Source organism: Sinocyclocheilus grahami, unplaced genomic scaffold, assembly GCF_001515645.1.
Source record: "Sinocyclocheilus grahami isolate Dianchi unplaced genomic scaffold, SAMN03320097.WGS_v1.1 scaffold601.1, whole genome shotgun sequence".
NCBI lineage: Eukaryota > Metazoa > Chordata > Actinopteri > Cypriniformes > Cyprinidae > Sinocyclocheilus > Sinocyclocheilus grahami.
The window spans coordinates 586269-597382 of record NW_015505780.1 but is presented as its reverse complement, the minus strand read 5'-3'; the positions used below and the strand labels follow the sequence as shown (position 1 = coordinate 597382).

Below are 11114 nucleotides of genomic sequence, written 5' to 3'. Positions count from 1 at the left end.
CTGTGTGTTTGTGTGTGTTCAGTTTGAGAAGATGGAATGGGCCACATGGACGTCAGTGCTGGGTCCCACCTGTGAGGGCATCTGGCCGACGCTCAGCTTCGTCAACGCCTCTTCACTTACCAAAGACAGGAAGCTGCTGGCCACTGGAGACGACTTTGGCTTCGTCAAGCTCTTCAGCTTCCCCTGCAAGGTCTGACAGCAGCAAAATCACATCATATAGCATAAAAAAAAGCATTTAGGGTTAAAGCATTTAGGGTTGGATTTTTAGTGTTTCTGAAAGAAGTCTCTTCTGCTCTTCTGCTGCATTTATTTGATCAAAAATACTGTAAAATAAGTGACAAATTATTACAATTTAAAACAGCTATTTTTTGTGTGTCACATGATCTTCAGAAATCATCCTAAGATGCTGATTTGCTGCTCAAGAAACATTTCTGATTATTGTCAATGTGGAAAATTACTTAAAGGCACAATATGTAAGATTTTCGTAATAAAATATCCAAAAAAACACTTGCACATATATTTCATGCAGTTGTGCACTTACATTCTCCCAAAAGTCCCCAAGGATTTGTAAATCCAGAGAAATTCACATTTTAAATAATGGCTCGTCCTGGTTCATTGTCGCCTATCAATGACGTAATATCCGTGCTATCGGTTTCCGCTTGCAGAAACTATGGCAACACACGTGGACAAAAATGCTGCTGCAGTTAAACTAAATCCATTACAGCAGTCGCGAATAAAATGAAAATTAAATTAATGTGTTGACTGCAGCATTCAATTTAGATCTGCTCAATGTTGCACCATGAATCTTTTACAGTGTTGCACGTCATAACCAATCACACACGTGTCTGTTGAGTTTATGAACGCAGTGGCCAATCAGAGGCGTTTAGATGAGTTAGGGCTGTCAAAATGACTGAAAAACTAAATTCGAATTTTCTACTTAAATATGATCAAAATTCGAATTTAAAAGGCATAATTTCAGTTAGGGGGAAAAAGCTTTTGGCTTCTCTCCTGAGGCCACAAGAGGGCGCATCGAGCAAAATATTATGCACGTAATGATAGATGTTCCTGTAGAAAATGTGATAAATATGTGTTCTGTGTGAACGGCTTGTTTTCTGTTTTGACGTAAACAACAACATCTCCACACTGTAAGGTCCGCGCACCTGGCCCAAGGAAGGTATCCAGTGGCGGATGAAGGTCTCTTGCGTGTTCGGTGTTTTCAGCGCGCAGAGTTATTCAATTTAGGTTTAACTAAATCTGGGAGATCAAAGTATTCTAGTTTCTTTTATCCTTACAACACTGATGCTCCCGTTTTCCGCAATATATGAATGAACAACGTAGCAGCGCCGTCTCTAGTGGGTTCAACTGCATAGGCTAACGAAAGCATTCAAATGCAATCAATGACACAAACATCGTCATCGCATCTCGTGCGCCACTGATAGGCTGCCTGATGGCTGACGCAGACCTTAAATTCGAATGCAACGTTTTTGCATTCAAATGTGGATTTTTAATTTTTTTTAATTCGACAAATATTCGAAATTTGATTTTTTTTTTTGACCGCCCAAGTGTATATGCTGCTTTATTGCTGGCTGCACATTCAAACAGATAAGGAGGATGAAATATGCACTCTTACAGCCATCAGCCAACATATTACAATATAAACACAATAAAGTAAACATTAATTAATCTACAGTCGATCATAAGCAGTCGCTTGGCATAAATGTGCAGTGTTCAATGATTGCGAACTGCTCTGGAACCTCAAGCATGTAGTTCCTGATGCAACAGCGCCAGACCTTAAATTCGAATGCAACGTTTTTGCATTAGAATGTGGATTATTATTTTTTTTTAATTCGACGAATATTCTAAATTCGAATTTTTTACTAAGATGAGTCATCGCTGAAACACCAGAGTTTTGTTGTTCAGTGCGCGCTCTCACTGAGTGTATTCTCTCATCATAAACAACAAAGTGCAGATGTACGTATGATGTAAGTAGGAGATTAATTCATCAGATAGTGTTTAGACAGCTTTACTGATTATAAGGGGAGTTTTCTGAGAGTGCTTAAACTCGCTCTAGACTGAAGTCAGGCATACTGTTCTTTGACAATGTAACGTTAAATGTTCTTTGCTCGCGTTCTCTATATAATTTATTCATTGTTTGAATAACTTTGGAAGGTACAGGTAATAAAAAAAATTGATTCATTACATCCGTGAACATGATTCGGACATCTCTGAATGGTGAAAACGACATCCCCCATCGTTCCACTCTCCTTCATAGCGTCATCAAGCTTCGCCTTCGTTATTGTTTTGAAAATACGACCTCTAGCGACGAAAACTTACAATATTGTGCCTTTAATATTTTTGTGGAAACGCAATCAATTTTTGATTAATAGAAAGTTCAGAAGAACAGCATTATTATTATATTTTATTATTTATTATTTATTATATTGTAAAAGTGGCAAAATTGCATCCACGCTGAATAAAAATATGAATATGAAAATTTAAAAAATAATAACTTTTGAAGGTTTCTGCATAAAACAAGTCGAACGTAGTTTATTGATGCTTTGTTTTATTTTATACAGGGTCAGTTTGCCAAGTTTAAAAAGTATGTGGCTCACAGTGCCAATGTGACGAACGTTCGATGGTCCAATGACGACGCGATGCTGCTGTCGGTGGGCGGGGCCGACTCGGCCCTCATGATCTGGGCGAGAGAGGGGATTGGTCCACGCGAGAGCAAAGCCGTGGACAGCGAGGAATCAGACGACGACGCTGAGGAGGATGGAGGTGATGCTCTTGTTTTTGTTTGTGATTACATTTATTTATAATTTCAATGTGAATTCTAAATTTAAATGTTAGTTTATTATTTTATTTTATTTTATTTTACATTTTCAATTTTATTTAACTAACATTTGTGTGTTTAGGGTACGACAGTGACGTCGCTCGGGAAAAGAGCATGGATTACACGACGAAGATCTACGCTGTCAGTATACGGCAAATGACAGGCGTGAAACCACACCAACAACAGAAGGAGATCCTAGTAGATGAGCGGTAATAAAAAATTTACTGAAAAATGCAGATGAAATGCGTGAGCACTACAAAAAATGATTTCCCTTCTTAGTAGTTTTGTCTTATTTTCCATTATAGTTGTTTGTTTGTTTTTTTTAAATCTAGATAAATTTACGTTGGAAGTAAAATAACCGATATTTTATTCTTGTTTTCTGAAAAATGTATCAAAATGAAGTGAGTTTATGCTTAAAACAAGAAAAATATCTGATAAAATAAATAGATGTATAAATAAATAAACCTTTTCCCTTTGAAGTAATTAGATTTTTCTGAGCACACTGGCAGATATTTGTTCTCGTTTTAATCAAAAACTCACTTCATTTTGATACATTTATCAGAAAACAAGAGACCCAAGTTTTGTGTTCTGTGCGATCACTGCAAAAAGTTATTTCATTCTTAGTATTTTTGTCTTGCTTTCCATTACAAATATTGAAAAATTCTTAAATCAAGATAAATTTACTTTAGACGAAAAATGACATGAAACAAGTTTATGCTTAAAACAAGAAAAATATCTGTGAGTGAGGTAAGAAAAATCAACTTGTTTTCCCTTTGAATTAAATAGATTTTGATGATCTATTTAAGCAGATATTTGTTCATGTTTTAAGCATAAACTTGATGCATTTATCAGAAAGGCTTAACATCAAGTCATTCTGCATCTCAAGTAAATATATCTTGATTTAAGGATGTTTATAATGAAAATGAAGACAAATAAATATACTGAGGGACAAATTGTATTTATTCATGTCAAAGCATCATTATTTGTTTCCTACAGGCCTCCAGTGAGCCGCGCCGCGCCGTTACCTGACAAACTGGTGAAGAACAACATCACAAAGAAGAAGAAGATGGTCGAGGTCAGTGGGGTTATGAGCTCATGAGGAGTCAGGGTTGTCCTCATTATTGTCAGTGTGTGTGTTGATGTCTGTGTGTGTTTGTAGGAACTGTCTCTGGATCACGTGTTTGGCTACAGGGGCTTTGATTGTCGAAACAACCTTCACTACCTCAATGATGGAGCTGACATCATCTTCCACACAGCCGCCGCTGCTGTTATTCAGAACCTCTCTGCTGGTACAGTCCTGATTCAGCATCACTGCTGGCCTCTGACCTCTGGCTTGGTGTCTGGTTCTTGTCTCAACATGTGGCTAATATGCAGGGGAAACGCAGTACAGTTTGACTTTATGCATTGGATGAGATTGTGGGTGTGTCTTCTGAGACTAATCTGTTTCCAGATCAGGCATGAGGCGCTGCTGACCTCTACAGGCTGCAGTTGGAACTGCACATCTGTTTAAAAAAAAGAAGTGACGACGTTAAATGAACTAAACCAGTTTTAGTCATGACATATTTAAAAATTATTAATCAAATGTGTACTTTATTATATTATACTGAAGTATAATTACATATATATATATATATTTATACAACAGTTCTTTCTGGTTCTCGAATCTGATTGGCTGAGAGGAGTGTGATATTCTAGTGATAACAGCACTCCAACCGTTTGTATCACTCCGCTTGCAGTATTTCTCACAGCGAGTGTCATGGCAGACGCCCAAATCCACTATTAACTTAATAAATAATACTGTTTTTGTGTCACGGAGTGTAGTTTTAAGAGTTTTTAGGCGAGAATATACTTGTTTAGACTTCAAATATGCGGTTTGTTAATAAAGATAAAGTCTATTTGAAAGTTTGCTGCTATGTTTTGGGAGATGTGAGCTCCAGGGCGTCAGCGGCCGATCAGCGCTCATGAACCCGCCGAGAGCAGCCTCACCTCGGCCAGAGCTTCTGGAATTAGCTGCTGGCTCTGATGTCTCTATAGTGGTTAAACATGAGATTTAATTCGTTTTGGGTGAATCTAACGGACAGACTTTGGTCTGATTAATCTATTATTTGTTCAGAGCAAATAGTTTTGGCTGAGAGCAAACTCTCATCACGTTATATTTTATATAAATGAGCGCTGCCGGTGTGTGTGTATTCGTGATGGTTATTAGTTACATTGTTCCTCCATTAGATGGCAAAAAGAGACTTTTATATTGAAAGAGATGGAAACGCTGTTGTAAACACTGAAGCTGTGTTTACTTTCAACAACAGCTTGTAAGACGCAGTTAACAAATGCAGTGAGCAGCTCTGTCATCGGAAATCACTCTTAACAGATGAAAGATAGTACAACAAAGATATGGCTTTCCTCAGCGGACATTCAAACTAATGTTATTGCTCATATATATATATATAGTTTATATATTTTTTAGGTTGAAGTTTAAATAGAATTTATTAGAATATACAGTTTAAAAAGTTTGAAATGCATCCTTGCTTTATTCAACTTTATACAACTGTTTTCAACATTGATAATAATCAGAAATGTTTTCTTGAGCAGCAAGTCAGCATATTAGAATGATTTCTGAAGATCATGTGACACTGAAGACTGGAGTAATGATGCTGAAAATACAGCTGCGCATCACAGAAATAAATTACATTTTAAATTGTAATCACATAGAAAACAGTTATTTTAAATTGTAATAATATTTCACAATATTACTGATTTTACTGTATTTTTAATCAAATAAATGCGGCCTTGATGAGCAGAAGAGAATTCTTTTAAAAACATTTTAAAAATCTCACTCTTACTGATCCGAAACTTTTGAAGCAGTGTATGAGAGAAGTATTTTTTTGCTGTTTACTAAAATAATATTGCAGTGTGACAGTTTTTTAAAAGTACATGTAGTCTTTCTGTTAATATGAGCTCATTAAAACTGCATGCATGCTGTTGTAGATGAAGGCGTTTGTGATTTGCAGGAACTCAGAGCTTTTATCTGGAGCACACGGATGACATCCTCAGTCTGACTGTCAATCAACATCCCAAATATCTCAACATCATCGCCACCGGTCAGATCGGTACGTGAGCTAATGAACAGCCTGGCGTCTACACACATTTCTTTATGCAAATCGATGTAATTTTCACTTCTGAATCATTTTCATTCGCTTGCGTTGACTTTTGCGTTGCTGCTTTCAGCGTGCACTGCTTGGTTTTGTGTTGATAACAAGCCTGCTTGTGATTTTTGCTAATATTTTGAATCTCTCACGTAATTCTGCTTTGGCTTCTCTCATTTTTGTTCATCACTGTCCCATCCTCTCATCCAACACACCAACACACAGGCGACTTCGCTGATCTGGCAGGTAGGACAGCAGAACCTCCTGCCATCTGATTTAATTTTGTCTCACTGACCTTTTGTGTTTGACTCCAGAAATCCAGGACAGATTTTTTGGGCTCCAACCTAGAACTAAAACATGCATTTCTACTTTAAAGCAATGATCCGGGTCCAATGCATGTTAAACACTTGAATTCCGTAGACATTCATTTAGATTCAGTGTTTAGTTTGTGACGTTAATATGAGATTTTATGTTACCAGTTAAACGCATGTTAAACCGGTTAATATGGTAACCATCATATGATATGCACACAGATTTATCCGTTTAGAAGAAGAAACTAAATAAGAATAACTTGCATAATAATATGTTTTAATATAATGTATAAAAGAAATATTTATAACAACAAACTAAAATAATGCAGTTACTGCAATAAATAATGAGCAGTATAATAATCATCAAACAATAAATATATAATAACATTTTAATATAACATAATAATGTTAAATAAATAAACTAAAATAATGCAGTTGAAGTAACCATCAAATAATCTGATTAAAATTTGAGTTCTGAAGGATCATGTGACACTGAAGACTGGAGGAATAATGCTGAAAATTCTGATTTGATCACAGGAATAAATTAAAATCACATAGAAAACAGATATTTTAAATTGTAAAAATATTTCACAATTTTTGCTTTATTTTTAATCAAATAAATGCAACCTTGGTGAGCATAAGAGACTTTCAAAAAGATAAAAATATATAACTTAAGAATAATAAGACTAGCAAACTAAAATATTACAGCTTAAATAACATTCAATAATTAATACAAATACTTGAATAAATATACAAACTTCACATTTATGCTTTTAAACCCTGTATAGACTTTTTCTTTCAAATTAAAGTTGACATTATTTAATTTGGTTTATTCATGTATGAATTAAATCATGCATTTAGTGCATTTATTTTTGCTGTTATTGACATGCATTTATTCATGTGTTTATGGATTTATGCATTTATGGTTGCATTTGTCTGTTCAAAAATCCTCATTGTTTTTGCGCCAGAAAAATACAGCTCTGGTTAAAAAACTTTTCCAAAGTAAAGTTTAAATAAATTGATTTGGTTCTTAACAGCATGTCATAGATACGATCACTTAATGTGTTTTGAATCATTATCAATCTTCAATATCACGTTTGATCGAATAACTTCTGTCTGTGGTTCACGAGGGTCTTGAAGTTGGATGCCACAGATTTCAGATTAAAATCATTTGCTCTATATCAATCAATCCTCTAATTTCCCTCGTGTTTTATGTCCCAGTTTCGGTAAAGACCACCGCTCTGAAGAATACATTCTCATGTTTGCGTGAAGCATCATGCAGCAGATTGGCCTGATTTTCTATCATCTCAGAGTCATGATGCCTCATTTCCTTCCTCAGCGCTAGAATACATATCTAATATTGACATGTGTGTTTGCTCTGCCATGTTAAAAACCCTGAGGACTATCATTATGAACTCATGATAGTATCCCAAACTCATCCTGCCACTTATTAACAGAGTTGGAAAGTAACTAGCTAAAAGTAGTGACACTACGTTTTTCCTACACTATATTGTACAACTATTGTTTTCAAATTAGATTAACTTTTCCAGTAACAGGCTATTTTTTCAAGCCATACAGGTGTAGTGTGTTGAATATTTGCTGCTTTTCATCATAAAGTTATATGCATTTATTTATGCATTTTTCTATGAATGAAGTGCATTTTTGAATTTATGCATTTAGTGTGTTTATTTTTGCTTTTATCTATACAGTTGTTTATATGCGGTAATGCATATGCATTTGTTTATTAATTGATTCATTTATGCTTGAATGCATTTATTCATGCATTTATGTATGCATTTATTGCATTAAATTTTGCATTTATTTATTCAGTTATTTATATGCATTTATCTATGTATGCATTTAGTGCTTTTTTGCATTTACTTATGTTTTTGTATTCATTCATTCATTTGTTTGTGTTTGTTTACATGTATTTATACAGTTATTTATTGCATTTATACGCTTATGTATCAATTTATTTAAACTTGTATGCATTTATTCATGCATTTATCTACACATGTAGTGCATTTATTGTTGCATTTAGTGTAAATTTGTCAGTTCAAAAAATGTATTAATAGCATCATTGTTTTATGCCAGAAAAATACAGCTCTGCTTCAATAAGAAGTTAAATAATCCCCCTTTAAATAGGTTAGTTAACTGCTTCTTGTTAGTAGCTTGTAGTTTAGCTTACTACTTTTTCTAAATGCATCTTTACTGCAGTGCAGCTGCTTCAAGCCAGTTTCATAGTAGCTTCCCAACGCTATTTATTAATATAAATAACCCACGACATTTGCATAATCAGTGTCTTCTAATACACCTAATGGATTTTATTTGTCTTGAGCTGAAAGGAGCAGTTTGGGAGGCACTGTTTTTCCTTAAGTTTTGAGTATTTACGGTCATAATGTGATGTCGGTCTGTGTCTGCGTGTGTCTGTAGGCCTGGCGCCGTCCATTCACGTGTGGGACGCCATGAGCAAGCAGACGCTGTCGGTGCTGCGCTGCTCTCACGCTAAAGGGATCGGATACGTCAACTTCAGCGCCACAGGAAAACTGCTGCTGTCTGTGGGAGTGGATCCGGAGCACACCATCACTGTGTGGAGATGGCAGGAAGGTGTGTGAAAACCAGTGATCAGTGTGTACTTACAGTAGCCCTGCAGCTGGGAAACAATTCTGCTGATTTGCTAAAAAGCCTAATATTAGCTAATTTGATGATGCTGAGTTCAAAAATATGAATAAAACTTACCATCACATGCAGTTTGTTCACAAAATAAGAATGATTTTTCAAATGATATGTTTATCAGCTTATCAAAATAACAAAAGCAGTCAAATCTTTCAGTTTTAATGACAAAAGGAAGTATTCAAAATGTATAATTGAACTTACAATCTGCAAAGGAGCTGAACAATATGATTAAATGCTTCATTTAATGTAAAAGAACTTTACATAAACAAGTTTATAAATAAATATGCTGTTTTGTTTTGTCTTCTGTCACTGTTTGGTGTAGAAAAACACCCACAGATGATGCAGAAAACATCTGGCTCATGTTTGGCCATAATTCTGTCCTTGAAATCAGGATTAGGCGTAAATTAAGATTCATTCATACATGTGAAAATGGGCTGAGAATGGAAAAAATAGTTGTAATCTCCTTCGAGGAAGACAGGAATCCAAAATTTGAAAATTAAAACAAAAATGGAAAATATAAAGATAAAGATTCTAAATATTAATAAAAATACAACAATTATTTAATAAAGAAAATAAAGTTATAAACTCGTAATTGTGAGTTAACATCTCACAATTCATACTTTTTTCTTGCAAAAAAAATTTAAATAAACTTAGAAAAAAACACAATTCTAATTAAAACAATGCGACAAACATCTTTGTTACTAGAAATGAAAAAACATTAACTGAAATAAAACAATTTCAGCTAGTTACCAAAGCAAAATTTCTCATTCTCAATTATTTGAACTTAGTTAAGCCACTAAAATAGCTAAAGCTAAAACTGAAAGTAATAAAAAACCTACATAGACGTATTTAAAAGAAAAAAACAATGATAAAAACATACAACAAAATTACTAACACTTCAACTAAAAGTACAGTGAAAAAGGAAAATATCAAAATTCTAAATATTAATAAAAACAATGGTATTTTAATGATAATAAAATAACACTGGCACTCATAATTTTGAGTTTATGTCTCTCAATTCTGACTTTTAAAATAGGCACTGTCTTTGACATTAGCATCTCAAAATGAGAAAGAAACAAGTAATGGCCTTTGCTCAGCAGAGATGCAGCAGGACGCTGTTGTGAATGCTTCCATCATGTGATCTCAGGCTCTAGGGTTTGCAGTAAGGGCGGTCACAGCGACCGGATCTTCGTGGTGGAGTTCAGGCCTGACTCGGACACTCAGTTTGTGTCGGTGGGGATCAAACACATCAAGTTCTGGACGCTGGTGGGAGGCTCTCTGCTCTACAAGAAAGGTGTGATCGGAGCGGTGGAGGACGGGCGCATGCAGACCATGCTGTCTGTAGCCTTTGGAGCCGTGAGTCGCTCATTTATGCTTATTTAGTACACTGATTACAGGAACAATTCCCATGATGCAATCTGGGGTTAATTGTGTTGCTCACAAGCACAGTAGTGACCGTTTAGATGCATATAAATCATTTATTTTCTTTATTAAAGAATAATTGTAGTTACCAGTGCTATTTTAGTATCATTGAGATAACATTACAGTTTTTATACATTTATTTTAAATGTTTTCATTTTAATTCAATTAGAATTTTTATTAAAGTTTAGTCATTTTGTTGTGTGTTGTCATTTTTATTTTATTATTATCATTTTTTTGAAATATGTCTGTAGAGTTTTTATTAATTTTAACTAATTGAAAATGAGAGTTGCCTTGGCAACTAGCTGAAACTAAAGGTTTTTTAAATTAATTTTCATTTTCATTTGTACTACACTATATTGTACAACTACATTGTTTTCAAATTAGATTAAGTTTTCCAGTAACAGGCTATTTTTTCAAGCCATGCAGGTGTAGTGTGATGAATATTTGCTGCTTTTCATCACAATGTTATATGCATTTATTTATGCATTTTTCTATGAATGTAGTGCATTTATGCATTTAGTGTGTTTATTTTTGCAGTTATGCAGTATGCATTTATATATGTTAATGTATTCATTCATTCATTTATGCATTTATCTCTATGCATTTAGTGCATTCAGTTTCGCATTTATTTATTCGGTTATTTATATGCATTTATTTATGAATTTATGCACTTATCTATGCATTTAGTGCTTTATTGCATTTATTTATAGTTATTTATATGTAGTTTAA

The 11114-nt window shown here is 34.4% G+C and overlaps 1 protein-coding gene across 1 annotated transcript in view; it reads left to right on the top strand.

The window, feature by feature from the left end:
• The window catches only part of LOC107557397 (EMAP like 6), a 60344-nt gene that overhangs the window by 44157 nt on the left and 5073 nt on the right, over positions 1-11114 (top strand). The window contains exons 24-31 of the mRNA XM_016240804.1: positions 2577-2778; positions 2916-3042; positions 3830-3908; positions 3993-4122; positions 5842-5940; positions 6202-6222; positions 8721-8894; positions 10111-10319. Of these exons, the coding sequence (XP_016096290.1) occupies positions 2577-2778; positions 2916-3042; positions 3830-3908; positions 3993-4122; positions 5842-5940; positions 6202-6222; positions 8721-8894; positions 10111-10319 (1041 nt within the window). The remainder of the gene's footprint in view (positions 1-2576; positions 2779-2915; positions 3043-3829; positions 3909-3992; positions 4123-5841; positions 5941-6201; positions 6223-8720; positions 8895-10110; positions 10320-11114) is intronic.